At 40.7% G+C, this 18,348-nt stretch overlaps 1 protein-coding gene across 1 annotated transcript in view; it reads right to left on the reverse strand.

The window, feature by feature from the left end:
• Positions 1-18,348, reverse strand: part of DDX46 (DEAD-box helicase 46) — a gene marked incomplete in the record, with an annotated part of 2,009,097 nt that overhangs the window by 623,442 nt on the left and 1,367,307 nt on the right. The window contains 1 exon segment of the mRNA XM_044069232.1: positions 11,978-12,115. Within this exon segment, the coding sequence (XP_043925167.1) occupies positions 11,978-12,115 (138 nt within the window).

The following is an 18,348-nucleotide window of genomic DNA, read 5'->3' on the forward strand; positions in this document are numbered from 1 at the left end:
CACGTCAATAACTTCTTCATGGTAGATGAAATTAAATATAAATTACGTAACAGGTACAACTGTAACTCCAGAGACATTGTTTACTTAGCTAAGTGCACCTGTTTGTCCTGCCTTCTACGTAGGAAAAACTGAGCGGAGACTCAGAGATAGAATTTACGAACATATGTATGCCATCTACCACAAGAAGGCTGACAACGCACTAGCGAAACATATTAATTTTTATACTGACCACTCATTTAAATTTATGGTGATTGATAACATAGAATGTAACCCTAGGGGTGGTCCACATTCTCTAAAGTTATTGGAATTAGAATTTAAATGGCAGGTTAAATTAGATGCAGGTAGGTTCCCTGGGCTTAATGATACCCTTTCAATCGGTGTCCTTTTGAAATTAAAAAGTTTGGCGAGATAGGTTTTCAATATACTTTTTATGCATGTTTTTTCATATATACTTAATGTTACATGAATATGCACATTAGACATATGCTATATTTATTTTTATTTCAATTTTAGTTAATTTAGTTTTTTGAGCAATTTTAGTTATGTAGAAGTAGGTGTTTGAGTCTAACTGAGAAAAGTATTCATCTGCACTTTAAATGTTAAATATTTTTAATTTTATATTTAATTGTTTAATGAGGTACTAATTGTTGAAATTTTGCGCCTTTTTTACTATAAAAAGAATGTGGAATTTATTGTGTAACTGTTCTGAAGAAGGCTACTATAGTAATCCGAAAAGCGCTTTAACTGTGTGAATTAAAGGTTCGTTTCCAGGTTGGTCGTGGTTTTGTTTTGTGTTTTACAAGTTTGTTTTTGTGGAGTTAATTTTTTCGAAGTTTTATGGTGTTCCACCCGACCTCACCTGCTGTTCCGAACCTGTTGGGATCTCAACTAGCTGAATTAGCTGACCCCAAAGACAAAATGGTAAAAGTACATCTTCCAGCTACGGATAACGAAAGTTTTGTACTACTTATGGCGAAGAGAGATTCACTGTGTGCTCGACTGGACCAGGTAGACTCAAATCAAAAAATATTCAAAGATTTCATGACTTCTAAAACTGTTGACTCGAATATATTGCCTATTGATGGTTCTAACTGTATCACTAACCAGCTAAATAGGCAACATGATTGTAGACCTGAAGGTAATCCTATGAGTAATTCTACTGACGACAGCACACCGCCACCGGGTCAAAGGTCACCAAGAACTATGTTGAATGTCAATAGATCAAAAGACTTGGTTATACCAACAGAATCTGATACTGTTAACCAGCCATCTGTCGCATTGTTTAATGTAACACCACATATCACTTCAGGACAGCGTATTTCTAACGCTGTTTCAATTAACATCTCACCAACAATGTCTCTATTAATCAAGGACACTTTTGTGTTTGGGAGAGACTCAACAGGACAAGTTATTTCTACTACTAACGGAGACAGACCAGTGCAAGATAAAAACGCTACACCTGACATAGTAAGTAATCTAAAAACTCTGGACAATTATTTGTTAAAACTGAAACAGACACAACTTGAGATTGCTTACTTCAAAGAATGCTTGAATGTCAAGGTAATACCAAATGGACTACGTAGGGCTCAATATCCTACAGGTTTAGTGAATGTTTCTCCCTTTCACAAAGAACTTGTACAGCTGTTTGACCGGCAGGGAACTGAACTGCTCAATCTAATGATCAAACATTACTCCATTTTGGTAAATGAACTGACTGATACCATTTTGGTGTTGGACAAAATGGTAACTAGTGACTCTGAGTTTAACAGGTATAAGTACGATTATTCTAGGTCAATGACAAGTATTGACAAACACTTGTGTAAACTACAGGCAAATAAGAACAGGAAACTTGAAAGAGACATTAAAGTTTATAATGAAGGCACAGCATATCCAGTGCCTTCTCTTGCACAGTCTTGGCAACGCGCCACTTTTAGAAACACGAGTTACAACACTTGTCCTATGAATGAACGTAATAATTGTAAGGTTTTACATTCTGAGGACATTATTGTTGATAATATTGATCTTGATGACAATTATACAGATGATGACACAGAGTTTCCAACTTTAAGAAGTGAAAGACTTCAAAACAACTCTAGAACTAATCATAACACTAATATAAGACCTATTAATACTAAAACTGTCACTTCTTCTAATAGTGGATCTCATCAGGATTATAATGGAGCTAGACCTAAACAATCAAGATCTACCCATAACTTTAACACTAGGTCAAAAAATTTTTAATTGAGGAGGAAATAGGTGTTAATGAATTTTTGATTCAGACCGAGTCCCCCTCCACTGAGACACAAGAATCTTTTGTTGATAGCACCTTTAATGATGATGAAAGTATTGTCTTGGGTAATTTTGAGAACCTTTTATGTTCCCATAAGCCTATAACTTTGCACAACCAGAGTAAAGACTTTAAGGTTTATAATTTTTCCTCGTGCCCATTATCACAAGATTTGGTTGAATTATTAGCTAAGGGACAAACATATGTCCCTTATATGAAGTTTGATCTTACGTCTACTATTCTTGATCTCAAACTTTACACTAGAAAGTTAAATTTTCAATTTATGTTTGGGGACATCACTAGTTCAGGACCCCCTTTGGGTTTTCATATACCTAGTACATTTAACCTGCCCCTGCACCCTACTATACAAATGCCTGAAACTGTCTGTGAATTGGACATTAGATCTCTAGCTAAAGAGAGGAATCAAGGTTCAGTTAGTTCTGAAGAACTTGACCTAATCAAATTTGTCCACTCACAGAAGATTCGACTATGTAAGCCGGACAAAGGTGGCGATATTGTAGTATTTGACATCGACGACTATAACTCTAGGATGAGAGCGTTGTTAGACAATGAATCTTATTTGCTGAGTTCCAGGTCCGAGGTGAACAAAGGCTACAATTTAGTGAAAACATGTATTAATGATTTGTTTATTGAAGGACGTATCGACCAGAATGTTCTGAATTATTTGACCACTTCTTTCCCAAGCTACCCGAGTTTCTTTGGGATTCCTAAAATCCATAAAGATTTATTTAATCCCCCTATGAGACCACTGGTAGATGGAAGGGGATCACCATTATACGTTTGTGCTAAAGTTATTGATTCCTTTTTGCAAAAGATAGTGGCAGGTGAGAAACAAATCTGTAAAGACTCTTGGTCTTTTTTGAAACAGATTAACACTTTTGAATTTGATGTAAACTATAACTTTCTAACTATCGATGTCAAAGATTTGTACACCTGTATTCCACACACTATAGCTATTGAATGGGTAGCATTTATGATGCACAAGCACAATGCTTTAAAATTGGACATTTCCTTGGTTTCAGAACTTTTAGACTTAGTCCTTTCATATAATTTTTTTATATTTGATACATCATTCTTTGTTCAGAAAGTAGGTATTGCTATGGGTTCCCCCTTGTGGGGCAAGTGTGGCAAATTTAGTGATGGCTTTTTGGGAATCTGATTTTGTTTTCAAATCTAAGTTGTACTTGGACACAGTAGTTTTCTATACTAGATACCTTGACAATATCTTCATCTTAATGAAGGGTAATGACGATACAGCCTCACTCTTGGTCGACTCTTTCAATACTTCCACCGAGTTTTTGAAATTCACTCACACTTTTGATTGTCATTCAATTTCATATTTAGATATATTTTTATCAAAAAATGTTGAAATGAATAGTTATTTAGCTAGAATTTATCGCAAAGTTACGTATTCAAACACTTTTCTTCACTTCTCAAGTTGTCATCCTTTTTATCAAAAGAAGGCGGTCATAAAAGGGCAATTAGTAAGGGCAGCCCGGATAGTTACTCTCGATTCTGAATTTGAGGAAGAATGTTTATTTTTAAAAGAGGCATTCCTTAAAAGAGAGTACCCGGTGGGGCTCTTAGAAGAGATGATAGCCGAGGTTAAATCAAAGAGAAAATAATATTTTTGAACCTTTATTGGCTATCAAAGGCCCTAGTACCGATAATTCGATCAATACCAACTTGAGAGGTGAAGACATTAATGTTTCACAACACATTAATAATAATATTAACCGTAACAGGTTTAATAATTTTTCTATAACTAGTTCTTCGTGTATTAACATCTTAAAAAAGAACTGGAATGTGCTTAGAAACAACCTAAACTTACTAGAAAAAATTGGGCACACACCTAGTGTTATTTTCAAACGTGGCCGTAATTTAAAATATATGTTGAAGTTTCAGGTTGCTTCAGTGAAAAAGTTGACTGGGATGTCCAAGTGTGAGGCATGTAATATGTGTAAGCATATCCACGTCAATAACTTCTTCATGGTAGATGAAATTAAATATAATTTACGTAACAGGTACTGTAACTCCAGAGACATTGTTTACTTAGCTAAGTGCACCTGTTGTCCTGCCTTCTACGTAGGAAAAACTGAGCGGAGACTCAAGAGATAGAATTTACGAACATATGTATGCCATCTACCACAAGAAGGCTGACAACGCACTAGCGAAACATATTAATTTTTATACTGACCACTCATTTAAATTTATGGTGATTGATAACATAGAATGTAACCCTAGGGGTGGTCCACATTCTCTAAAGTTATTGGAATTAGAATTGAAATGGCAGGTTAAATTAGATGCAGGTAGGTTCCCTGGGCTTAATGATGCCCTTTCAATCGGTGTCCTGTTGAAATTAAAAAGTTTGGCGAGATAGGTTTTTAATATACTTTTTATGCATGTTTTTTCATATATACTTAATGTTACATGAAGATGCACATCAGACATATGCTATGTTTATTTTTATTTCAATTTTAGTTAATTTAGTTTATTGAGCAATTTTAGTTATGTAGAAGTAGGTATTTGAGTCTGAGAAAAGTATTCATGTGCACTTTAAATGTTAAATATTTTTAATTTTATATTTAATTGTTTAATGAGGTACTAATTGTTGAAATTTTGCGCCTTTTTTACTATAAAAAGAATGTGGAATTTATTGTGTAATTGTTCTGAAGAAGGCTAACTATAGTAAGCCGAAAAGCGCTTTAACTGTGTGAATTAAAGGTTCGTTTCCAGGTTGGTCGTGGTTTTGTTTTGTGTTTTACAAGTTTGTATGAGAAGGTGTTTGTCATAAGGCCTGTCCCAAGAGGGGATGGAGGGAGGGAAACCTGGACTGCAGCTGTATTAGCACTCGAACATCTACATTTATGGTAGGTACAAAACTGTACTATGTTCATCGTGCATACAGCTGCAGTCATAACAGATGGGTAGAATCCCAAAGCTAAAAAGGGGTGGCAGGCACTAAGTGGAACTAGGAGGAGCAAGGATGCCCTGCAAGACTGCTGTGGCAAAGCCCGCTCTAGATTTAGAGTAAAGTGGAAGGTGATAGTGAATGTCCAAGGAATGTAGTAGTCTTTCCCCTTTGTTTTGTGGGTTAGGATAAAAAGGTACGTAAGTGGATAGTCTCATTCAAGGCTACACTGGATACTACCTTTGGCATAACGGAAGGGTTGGTTCGTAAGGAAACTCTGTCCTGATGGAAAATGATGTAAGGTTGCACAGCCATGAGGGCCTGTAGTTCTGAAACCCTGTGTGCTGAGGTGATAGCCAGAAGGAAGGCTGTTTTCCATGACAAATATTGCAGTTCTGTTGAAGCAGCTGGCTCAAATTGAGGCAGGGTCAGTTTTCCAAAATGAAGTTGACGTCCCAAGCAGGTACTGGTGGTTTCCTTGGGGGTTTTATATTCTTAGCCCCTCTGAGGAACTGTCTTAAGAGTGGATGAGAGAATAAAGGAGGATCTGTGTTGTGTTGTGCAGAAATGGCTGAAGCATGGATCTTGATGGAGGAGAAGGAAAGTCCACTGTTTAACATCTCAGCTAGGTACTGTAATATTTGAGGTAAATTTATTACCCAAGGATTCTGGCCCTTTTTCTGATTCCAGGCACAAAACCGTTTCCATTTGGTGGAGTAGGCTTTCCTAGTAGAAGGTCTTCTGGCCTCCAAGATGACACCCTGCACCTCCTTGGAGAGGAGGGTCTGTTGGGAAATCAAGGGATTCTCCATGCGGCTAGATTGAGGGTTTTCAGCTGACTGTGAAGAGTTTTGAAGTTGTGCTGGAACAGAAGAGGCACTAGAGGCAGGATCCATGATGGGGAATGCGTCAGGCTCTTCAGGAGTGGATACCAGTGTTGTCTTGGCCAGTCTGGAGCAATGAGAATCATGTTTGGCCTCTTTGCTCTGGCTTTTAATAGAACTTTGGGCAGCAGAGGAAGAGGTGGAAAGGCATAGACTGTCAATGTTGTCCAATTGAAAGAAAGTGCGTCCACTTTCCAGGCCTGTGGATGATAGGTCCTTGAGCAAAATCTTTTCAGTTGGTAATTTCTGTGGGTAGCAAAGAGATCTATGTCTGGCTGTCCCCATGCCTGAGTTATCTTTGCGAAAACTTGAGGATGCAACTTCCATTCGTGTGGATCTGTCATATTTCTGCTTAGGCTGTCTGCCAGTGTGTTTTCCTTCCCTGGCAGGAATTGTGCTTGAAGTTGGATTTGCAATTCCAGAGCCGTGTTCCAAAGGGACATGGCTAGTCTGCACAGGGGGTATGAATGAGTTCCTCCCTGTTTGTTTATGTACCACATCACTGTGGTGTTGTCTGTCCTTATCAATAGCTGGCCTGGATACAGTAGGTCTTTGAAGACCATAATAGCATTTTGTACTGCTAGCATTTCCTTTTGATTGATGTTTAGGTGCTTCTCTTTTTGGGACCATTTTCCCTGAATGCACTGATCTGTCATGTGCGCCCCCCAGGCATAGTCCGAGGCATCTGTTGTGATGATTTGATTTGCTTGAGGCATGCAGAAGGGGAGACCTATGTTTCTTTGGCATGCTTGAGCCCACCACAGAAATTCCTTTTGAAGACATGGAATGAGTGGTATAATTGTTTCCAAACTGTGGCTGTGTTGAGGCCATAAGTTTTTTAGGTACCACTGAAGTTTCCTCATATGCAGCTTTGCACATGGGATCAGCAGGATGCAAGATGCCATGAATCCCAGAGCCTGCATGACTTTCCTTGCAGTCAGCCTGGTGAAGGTTGCCATTTTGCTGAAGTATTGAGATAGTTGTCCTTGCTTCTCTGGCATGAGGTAGGCCATCTGGGTGTTTGTATTCAAGCTGACACCCAGGAAAATTATTGTTTGAGAGGGTATTAGTTTTGATTTCTTTTTGTTGACTGTGTATCACAGAAATTTCAACAGTTTTATTACAAACGCCAGGTGTTTCAGAAGTATGTGCTTGCTGTCCGCTTGGATCAGGCAGTCGTCCAGATATGGATATATTTGTATCCCTTGAAGTCTGCAGAAGGCAATTACTGATGCCAGGCATTTCGTAAACACTCTGGGCACAGTAGGTAAGCCAAAGGGCAATGCAGAGAATTGATAATGGGTTGAACCTGCAAGAAATATGAGGTATCTTTTGCAATCTTGTCTGATAGGGACATGCAGGTATGCCTCCTTGAGGTCCACTGTTACCAGCCAAGACTCCTTGCCCAGCATGGGAAGAAGCTGCTGTAATGTGAGCATCTTGAATTTTGGTACGAGTAAATATGTGTTTAGGATGGATAGGTCTAAAATAGGTCTCCAATCTTTGTCCTTCCTTGGTACCAGCAATAGTCTGGAATAAAAACCTTGACCCTGTTCTTTTGCAGGTACCTCCTGAATAGCTTTCATGTCCATGAGAGCTGAAATTTGTTTTTGTGCCTCTGCCCTTTGATTTTGTGGCAGGTTTGGCATGCCTCTCATTTTTGGAAGGGTGTGAAAGTGGAATCTGTAGCCTCTGTCTATAATGTCCAAGATCCATTTGTCTTTTGTGACAATATGCCAATTTTTTGAAAATAATGCCAGTTTTCCGCCTAAAGGTGCTGCCATTAAAGCTTTGCTGGCATGCAAAGGGGAAGGTCATTGTGTCTGCTTTCTAAATGACTGTGATCTATCTTCTCCACCTCTTGGTGTAGGAGCTTGCCATTGTCTGGCTCTGAATGATCCTTGAGATTGCCCTCTACCCCTCGGGCGCCTGTATCTGCCTCTTTGAGGTCTGTCCGTGGCTGGAAAGGACCAATTATATGAAGGCCAGTTTCTGCTGAAACATGGAGGTTGTACCTGTAGGAAATCTTTCACTGTTTGCATTGATCTTGCCTTTTCCTCCATTTTCTTTAGTACCTCCTCAGCTTTAACACCAAACAATACATCTTTTTGAAGAGGTGCATCTAGTAATTTAGCTTTGACATGATCTGGTAAGGTTTGCTCTTTGAGCCAAGCATGTCTACGTATGACAGACCCTGTAACAGCAGCTCTACATGAGGCCTCTAAAGCATCAAAACCACACTGCAAGGTATGTTTACCCACTTGCTCTGCACTATGCAACAAATCCTGCAATTCCTTTAAATCTGGTTTCTCAGGTTGTGTCATTTTGTTTTTCAACTGAGATAACAAAAACTGTTGATACTTTAACATATGGAACTGACAGTTTAAAGCCCTCATGGTTAAAGTGGCCGAGGTGTACACCTTTTCCCCCCACCTTTCTAAAGCTCTGGAATCTCTCTCTGAAGGTAATGGGTTTTTAGCAGTAGAGGCCTTAATTCCCTTGGGACCCTGTGAAATAGTTTCTGGGTCAGCAGCATGGCTTTTGTATAGGAACTGGTGTGAATCAGGAACCTGGTAATACCTGTCAGGTTTAACAGGAGCTGGAGGTAAAGAATCTGGGTTGAGGCTGGCTTCTGTGTACACATCTTCTAATATATCCAAGACAGGAGGGATAGCCAGAGGCCTGTGCTGGGGAAACAAGAGAAAATCCCTGAGCCTTTTCTTGGAATCTGAGTAATCTTGGCCTTCCCAGTGAAAGTGTTCCCTCAAGGTATGTAGGGTTTCCCCAAAAGAATAGTCCTCAGGGGGGGAGACCGAGGGAATGGACTCCTCAGCATCAGAGTCTTCAAAAGGGGAATATGAATATTCCTGGTCCTCAGAATGTTCTGAGGTAATAGAGGCTTGATCTGAGGAAGGGTAGTCTTCCTCCAATCTGGGCCTTTTGTCCGAGGGGGGTTGAGAACCCCTGATGAGAGTAATCAAATCCTCAGCCATTTTGAGCATCTGTTTTTTAGGCATGGGGCCTTGAGAGGGGGGACTGTGGACCTTGTTTTTTTAGTTTTCATGGCTGCTTTAGATTTTGTGAAAGCCTTAATGGAAAAGGAGGAAGGCCTGAAGACACCTTGAGAAATGGCAGGCCTGTCTAAACTCTGAGTTTCCCCGCCAAGAGTGGCTTCGGTATCTGTAGTCGGAATGGGGGCCGAGGAGCCTGCTACCTCGGGCACAGAAGACACCGGTAATGAAGCGTCATCGGTACTCAGGGGCTGCGTAGGCACCTCGCTGAGAACCGGAGCACTGGTAGTCGGCTTTAGCGTGGTGTTGGTAGAAGTCGCGGACCTCGTATGTCGGTCCTTATCTTTGCGTCTTTTACTCAAAACAGGAGTTGGAGTATCCGACGACATAATGTAATTAAATGTTTTACCAAAATAGTGTAGGGCGAACTCCGCCCGACACTTAATAGTGCGTTTGTTGAATCTAGCACAAAAACGGCAGCCCGAGACTTCGTGGTCTGGGCCTAAGCAAGGAATACAGAAAGAATGGAAATCCTTGTGCGGTATTTGCTTCCCACATGAAATGCAATTATTAACTTTGTCTGACATCGGTCTGAGGCAAGAAAAGTTTCCCCAACGGGGTACTTAGCTTTCAAGAAGACTTCGGCTGAAATATTTTCGTAAATCTCAGGAGCTGGCCGACTAGCACTTGCAAACTGCTTCTGCTTTGGGCACCGCGCGGCAAGAAAGACTGAAGAAGATGGCGTTGGCTGGTTCTTTTATACCCCTGCCGCACTGACGTCAGGGAAGAAGCGACAACAACTGACGCTGGACATAGACTTTGGAATTCGGCCGACCGAGGACCAGCCTGACGGCAGGATAACCCATCTGTTATGACTGCAGCTGTATGCACGATGAACATCTGTGTCTGTGCACTGTACACATGTACAGATATCAAAGTTTGTTTAGTCTTGTACGATTATGAAACTTGTACATTTCCAATACTTCTCATTATTATGCTCATATCTTTGCCAAGGAGCATGGTGATCACACAAATGATGCATCAAGTTGAAACTGAAACGCACATCATCTACACTATGTAGGCTGTTATAGGTGATGATACATTATGCTTTATCAATTATGAGAAATATTATATTAATCATATTTCTGTGAATATATCCGTAAAGACGCATCACATAGTAATGGTTAAGGTATCATTTTAAAGCTGACATTCACACTAACAAATTAAATACAAATTGCGTGGGTCTACATTGTACATTGACCAAGACATTGTGCTTTGCTTTTCCAAAAAGATAAAAAATATGCACAATATCAACATTCCTTGCCAAATATTTAATAATGACTTTGATGTGCACTATCAACATATACACTGTTGGAAAGGTCAGTGTCTGCTGAATGACTTTCGCGTTTACATTTTTAGTCTAGCTCTTATAGTTAAAGAGTTATGAACATATGTTTTCTGTATGGTATTACAAATGGATTTTCTTAAAATGAGCTCAGGCTGCACTGTTGTTCCTATGGTGGAATTAAGCAGGCAGCTTTTTCTGAACTGCTCTGGAGTGAATGAGTTAAGAAGACCAATATCATGGGACAAGATGCCAACAGCAACCACCTCCCCACACACACACATCTTCATCAGCGATCACAATCTCAGGATGGTGAAGGACTTCACTTACCTGGGCTGCACCATCGCCAGCAGCCTCTCCCTGGATGCCGAGCTGAATACCCAGATAGGTAAGGCAGTAACAGTAATGGCATGCCTAACACTAAGGGTCTGCCACAACTCCAAACTGACCATCGACACTAAGATGAAGGCGTACCAAGCATGTACAGACCCTGTACTCCTGCCAAGAACACAAGCTCAATATGTTTCATCCATGCTGCCTTAAAATGATCCTGGGCATCACCTGGCAGGACTGCAACACAAACAAGATCATAGAGCAGGCAAGGATATCAAGCACGTTTGCTCTGCTCTTCCAAAGGTGCTTGTGCTGGCTTGGTCAAATCAGCTGTAAGTGGAACGGTCGAATCCCCAAAGACCTTCTGCATGGCAAGCTTGGCACTGGCTCCAAACTCATAGGAAGGCTTGTTCTACACTTCAAAGATGTCTGCAAGCGTGACATGAAGGCAGGCGATATCAGTCCAACAGGCTGGAAAGCCATAGCCACAGACCGCATCACTTGGAGACTGGCCGTCAAGACAGGTAGCCAAATGAGCGAGAAGAGAGAGGAGCTGGGGGAGGAGAAGCAATAGCGTAGACAACAGAGGACAGCTTTGGTACCTACACAGCCAGGTGTCGCAGACACCTGCACAAACTAACAGAGTCTGCCAGTCAAAATTGGACTTCAGAGTCGCATCAGGCACTGTGTTTCAACCATCGAATGATTTTGTGATTCAAACTTTGTCTCTCAAGAAAGAGAAAGGCCATTGAACTCTTATCAAGCAATTTTTGAACAGAACAAATTATGTAAGAATGCTAACCAACTAATTTAATAGGGAGAATGTAATGCTTAAACAAGGATATGATTTTTTTTATTGTTTCTGCAAAAATGGTTCTTAAAATGATTGCCCATGCAGGAAACAAGAGACAGTCTAGGTATCCACCCTCTTCTTAGTATTGGCATAGAAGATTATGGGAAAAAAGTTAATAATTTGCAGTATGACAAAATTCCATTTTCACCACAGTTCTTACTTTTGCCCAATTAAAAGAAAATGGGAAGCTATGGGTCATCTGAGCTGAAATACAGTGAAATCTAGGCTTAGTGGGCCAAATGCTAAAAACTTTAACAAAATCCAAATTTTCCATATTAAATAACAAAAAAAGCAAACTTAAAGACAAACACACATTTTCTAAGATTACTTACAGCTTTTTGCTGCTCCTTGAAGTCATTCCACAGTTTTTCAAGCTCAGGAGGTACTGCAGTCCCTGCAAGTTCCAGAGCTTTAATGATATCTCCTGCATACCTTGCTTGTTCTTCAGTGATGAAAGTATAAGCATAACCCTTTGAAGTACAGAAATCAATAAAAAGGTAAAAAATAAAATGACAGACCATAGTTGCAATGCTTATCACATACATTTACATGACATACTCACCAAAAAGGAAAAGCTAAGGAGGAAGCCATTACATACTATAAATAAGCTACATTGTACAAAATCATTTCATTAACTAGAAAACAGAAAAGAATAATTATGTTTTTAAGCAAGCTGAATATTATGGTCGACAAGTCAGTGAGGAACTGAGGTTAGGGCCATATTTAAAAAAAATAAATAAACAACAGAGGCCTGATGACAGCATCCAAAGGTAAGTTTTTACCTCATGTGGGAGCAAATGGACCAACTGACTGTGATAGGGCTGGTCATTAGCAGAAAATGAGGAAGGAAAGACAACAAAAAATAAAGATGTGTGATACTGTAGGTTCAGTACTAAATCACAGATCATATGACAAAAAACAAAAATAACACATCCATATTATTAAATGACAATATTGCTGAAAAAATGTTGAAATTAGTGTGCTAAGATGATGACAAAAGTAATGGGGAGAGGAGCAGGGGCCAAAATCATGGACATTTTTATTTCTCCCCAATTCATTTAGAAAGTTGACAGAATAGCAGGTTTTGCATCAAAATGGATTTTTTTTTAACAATACTAATCCCAGGCAGACACATGCTGGGTCCCTTTGCAATGACACTGGCTAACTACCCACACGTTGAAGTCTATCATTTTATGTTTTTTTTTTTGTTTTTTTTTTAAAGTCAGACCGTTCCCAAACAGCCACAGCCAGTAAATACCTCCCACTTCTGCTCTATCTTCACCCTCCCTACACTTAGGAAAACTAATCTACAACCAACTCATCCACTCTAAGTCCAGTGAAAACATCATCTGTTGATTTATTTCCAATGCCTCCCTTCAGGAACACCAGTGCATCACCCTCTCCAAGGCCAAATGGCTACCACTCTCCTATAAAGTTGAGCTACTCCTAAGGTCTCTTGTTTTCTAACTATTCAACCAAGTGCCACTCTACCTCTTGCAGTCAAACTCCATAATAAAACCACCCCCTGCAACCTCTCCCTATTAATTCCTTCACTTCAGACACCCCAAACTAAAGTGCACTGCACCAACCATTCCTTCTCTATTCTTGCACCCTGACTCTGGCTATCTCTTCCTCTTAAAGTTGTCTCCTCTTCCTCTACCTTCGAAGCTCAACTCAGAAGACACCTTCATCAAAAATTTGACTGCAGGTGCTTTTCCACTGGACATACATCCTTTGTGTTTGTGAATTTGTTGCATTTACTTGTTTTGTGAATCGCTTCACCAGGGCTGTGCCTGCAAATGGTCTACAGTGATCAGTGTACTACCCTTGCAAACAAACTTAAATAAAATGTTTGGTGAAGGCAGGGTACTGCCTTTGTGCATTTCCTCCTGGGTCCAGTGTCTAAAGTCATTCACACCCACATAAGCAACCACAAGGTCAGGTCCTGAAGGTCCATGTAACAGCACTAATCCTAGCACCAAAGAAGCATCTTACTGTGTCCCTCTCCTTGTTCAGTCTGGTGAGGACAGTGTCAGTCTGCCTAAATATGGAATTACCAATAACAGAAACCTTGTGACTATAGGTTCATAGGTTCATACTAGGCTATCTGCCCTACGGCATTTATAAGCCTAGCCAGAATGTGTTTGGCTTTCGCCACCCATTTTAAATTTATTTTGCTATGCCCTTTGCTATGCGGGACTACGGGAGCTTAGGTAGGCAGGTCTACAGTTTTTTTTGGTGATGTAAACAGAGATATGTGTGGGCAGAGACACGTGTAAACTACTGGGTGGCTGAGGATTGTTACATGATGAACAGGGAAGCTTTGAGAGAAGATGCAAAACTGCAGAAAATTCAGTCAGAAGAAAAGTCTTCAAGGCAACTTGCACTATCTTCGCCACACACACACAATCAATATACTTATTTATTCTTAATACATGGTCAACTTCAGAAATGGTTGCAAACAAGCAAAAGTCAGTTTTCCACAAATACATAGGTGCACCTTTTACTGAAGCCAGTGTTATCACAGAGATTGAGTATTTCTGCTGGAATGAGGCACAAGCTCCTGCAAAAAATCTTGTACTCACAGGTGCAGTACTTGTGTTTACATCCGTTGACTATTTTAATATTTCAGTAATTTGGATAGTTTTTTTCTTTCCAGCTTTGCTGACACTTGTCCTCTGGATTCAGACCGTATGCACAAGTGCCGGTTGGCCGCTACTTGAGTTTTCGTTTCCGAAAAATGAGTCTTCCTCATGTAGGGATTAGTAAAAGGGATCATCAGAATAAATGCGACTGTGAAACTTAGTGTTCTGAGAAAGTCACTTGCTGAAGTCAATTGCTATTTTGACAGGTTCAAATAGTATAAATGATAATCCTTCCTGCACCTTGCTTGGTGGAAGAAATGGAGTCACATTAAAGAAGTGCCTAGGAGACATCCCAGGAATGCCACTCTTGGAGTGAGTGACTGGAATGACTTTTAGGCTCAGTGTGAAATCAGAGAAAATGAAGATAATTTTTAGTAAATCTTAAGACTATTAACATTTCCTTACTGAATGGAGCTGAAGTCAGACAATCATCCAGAAAGCACAAAATCTTTAAAACATATCTGTGATTCTTGCAATTAGGAATGTGATGATTAGCATTCCTTAAATCTACAGTGACCAAATGAGCTTGGAGAGTAAAGAGGAGGAAATTGGGTCTGAAATGTTAACATTCTGAATTTCGGAACATGCATGTATGTTTACTCTGGAGAGATCTAGAATGGGTCTCCAGGTGTTCTTTTCTGGGTACTACAAAAAGTCTTGAATAAAAGCATTTTCCCCACTGATTTACAGAAACTGTTTCAACACCCACCTGAAGAAGTAAATCAGAAATGATTATAGGAATCAAGTGGTGTTGGTTCTTGAGAGCAGGTGTATTACCAAGGGTGTAATGATGCCCATTAACATTTACTTTGATGTGTAGCAAATACTCTGATGCGATAGTCTCCCATACTAAAAAGGAAAAAAAGAAGCTCCCCTGCAATTTTCTAAGGTAAAATGGGGTAGGGGAGAGGAGGGAAGACTTCCAAGGTTAGTCAGGAAATGCTTATTTGAGAACTCAATCCTTGCAATTCACTGGACTTCATCTTGGTTCACTATGTCATTTTTTTTAAACTGAACGTTTTTGGATTTTTGTTCTCTGGATTTAGGTGATTTATGAAATAAAGGTCTTAGATTAGTTGGATACTTCATTTGAAACTTAGGAACTAAAGAATTCTTTCACCTCTTCAATAAGTTTCCCTCATTCATCTAGCTTTTTGATGACTTCTGCAAAAGTTTCTCCAAATAACAAGTCGTTATCTAAGGGAGTATTTAGTAGCCAGGCCTAAAATCTTCTGGAAAGGGTTATTTGCCTTAGCCAAACAGGTCTCCTCAAAGTACAGTTGTGTACACTTACCATAAATGTAGATGTTTGAGTGTATTCACTGTTGGAGTCATTACATTAGAGTTATCCCTGCCAGGGTAGACTTCGGCCTGCCCGAATACCAGAGACATAGTATTTCCACATCGGTTGCTGTCACTTCAGGACTGATGTTAGGTCATCAGTAGTATAAAGTTTTTCTTGCCCGAACCTGTCAGGATACCCCAAGTAGGAGCCAGGATCTGGTGGAATTTTAAGCATTTGAGACTGAGGCAAGGAAGCCAGTGCCTGTGATTGGGTCATCGGTTTCTTGGGTGTGGTTCATATCCTGGGCCTAAGAAACTCGGTCATTTTCAAAAGAACAGTAGTCACGACAGAAGGCATCGGTTTGTGTCGAGAATCGGTAGTGCGAAGGACATTCTCGGAAGCCGGTGCCTGCTCTGCGGCTCCGGACCCATCCAAAGTAGAGATGACCGCAGGATCCTTAGTCAAAGAAGAGGTTTGCGGCATACCAGACTCCAAAAGGGTCTCTGTAGCGGCCTGCGAATCAACAGAAATGGGCATCAGGGACTGAGAAAGCGCCTCACTGAGGACCGGAGAACTGACGACTAGCTTAACTGGAGCGTCATCGGTAGCTTTGGACCTGTGCGGTCTGTCTCTGACTTTATCTTTACATTTTTTTCTGAAGATCTACTGTCAGATGGCTTAACGAAGCCATATCGGAGTTCGAGGACTGTAAGTGAAAATATCTGGCTACAATAAGGGCCCGACAATGGATAGTTCTGGATTTGAAATTTTTCCAAGACGAAGTGGAGGTCCCATGCAGGCACTGGTTGTTTCCTGGGAGGTTTGATATTCTTTATCCCTCTTAGAAACTGTCTTAGCAAAGGATGTGAAAACACAGGTGGATCACAGTTGTATTTTGCTGAGATTGCTGAAGCGTGTATTTTTATGGAAGAATATGAAAGGCCACTATGAAGCATTTCTGCCAAGTATTCTAGTATCTGTGGCATGTTTATTACTGATACATCCTGACCCTTGTTGGCATTCCAGGTGATGAATCTCTTCCATTTGGCTGAATATGTTTTTCTGGTGGAAGGTCTGCGTGCTTCCAGTAGGATCTCTTGAACTTTTTTGGAGAGAGAGATATGGGTAGAAGTCATGGAACCCTCCAAGCTATCAGCTGCAATGTTTGCAGGTTGGGATGAACAGTCCTGTAATTGTGCTGAGTTAGAAGCAGAGGCCATTGAGGCAGGGGCCACGGCTTGGTGCGAGATATGCTCCATAGTAATGGATACCAGTGCTGCCTTGGCCAGTCTGGAGCTATCAAAATACCTTTCGGTTGCTCTGCTTTGATCTTCAGTAACACCTTGGTCATTAATGGTAGAGGTGGGAATGCGTAGATTGTCAGAGAATTCCAGCTGAAGGAGAGAGCATCCATTCTCCAGGCTTGAGGATGGTGTGTCCTCGAACAGAACTTCTTCAGATGATGATTGAGGTGAGAGGCAAAGAGATCTATGTCCGGCCTTCCCCACGCATGAGTTATTTGCGAAAAAATGTCTGGATGCAGCATCCATTCGTGCGGGTCCAAAATGTTTCTGCTTAGACTGTCCGCCAGAACATTGTCCTTGCCTGGAACAAACTGGGATTGCAACTGTAGGTTCAGTTTCAGGGCCTTTTCCCAAAGAGTCATTGTTAGTCTGCAGAGGGGGTAAGAATGAGTGCCTCCCTGTTTGTTTATGTACCACATGACAGTGGTGTTGTCTGTCTTTATTAGCAGATGACCTTGCTGAAGAAATTTTCCGAAGGCCTCGATTGCATGAATCACTGCCAACATCTCTTTTTGATTTATGTGCAGATGCATATCCCGGGGAGCCCATTGCCCTTGCATGCATCTGCCTTCCATGTGCGCCCCCCCCATCCATGATCTGAGGCGTCTGTTGTAATGGTTTGACTTGCTTGAGGTTTGTTGAAAGACATGCCTTTGTTTAATTGACTTGCTTGTGCCCACCACAAAAATTCCTTTTGAAGACATGGAATGAGTGGTATAATTTCTTCTAAGTTGTGGCTGTGTTGAGACCATAAACTTTTTAGGTACCATTGTAGTTTTCTCATGTGTAGTCTTGCCAGTGGAATCAGAAAAATGCAAGATGCCATGAAACCCAGGACCTGCAGGATTTTCCTTGCAGTCATCTGGGTGAGCTTTGCTAGGCTTTTGAAGTAATCTGGTAATTGTTCTTGTTTTTCTTCCGTGAGGAAAGCCATTTGTGAGTTTATGTCCAGTTTGGCTCCTAGAAAAATTATTTGTTGGGATGGCAGTAGTCTTGATTTTTGAATGTTGACTGTGTATCCCAAAGCCTGTAGTAAGTGTATGACATAGTGCAAGATTCTTATCAAGGCTTGTTTGCTATCCGCTTGTATAAGGCAGTCGTCCAGGTAAGGGTAAATTTGTATCCCCTGGAGTCTGCAATGTGCAATTACTGATGCCAGGCATTTCGTGAATACACTGGGCACAGTAGATAAGCCAAACGGCAATGCTGAGAATTGATAATGCTCTGACCCTGCAAGAAATCTGAGGTATCTTCTGCAACTGTGTCTGACTGGGACATGCAGGTATGCCTCCTTGAGGTCCAGAGTAACCAGCCAAGACCCCTTGCCCAGCATGGGAAGAAGTTGCTGTAACGTCAGCATTTTGAATTTTGGCACAATGAGAAAGGTGTTTAGAGCGGACAAGTCCAGTATAGGTCTCCATTGCTTTTCTTTTCTTGGAGCAAGGAAGAGTCTTGAGTAGAATCCCTGG

The sequence above is a fragment of the Protopterus annectens genome, chromosome 4.part0 (assembly GCF_019279795.1).
Source record: "Protopterus annectens isolate FY-2018-M chromosome 4.part0, PAN1.0, whole genome shotgun sequence".
In the NCBI taxonomy this organism is placed as follows: domain Eukaryota; kingdom Metazoa; phylum Chordata; order Ceratodontiformes; family Protopteridae; genus Protopterus; species Protopterus annectens.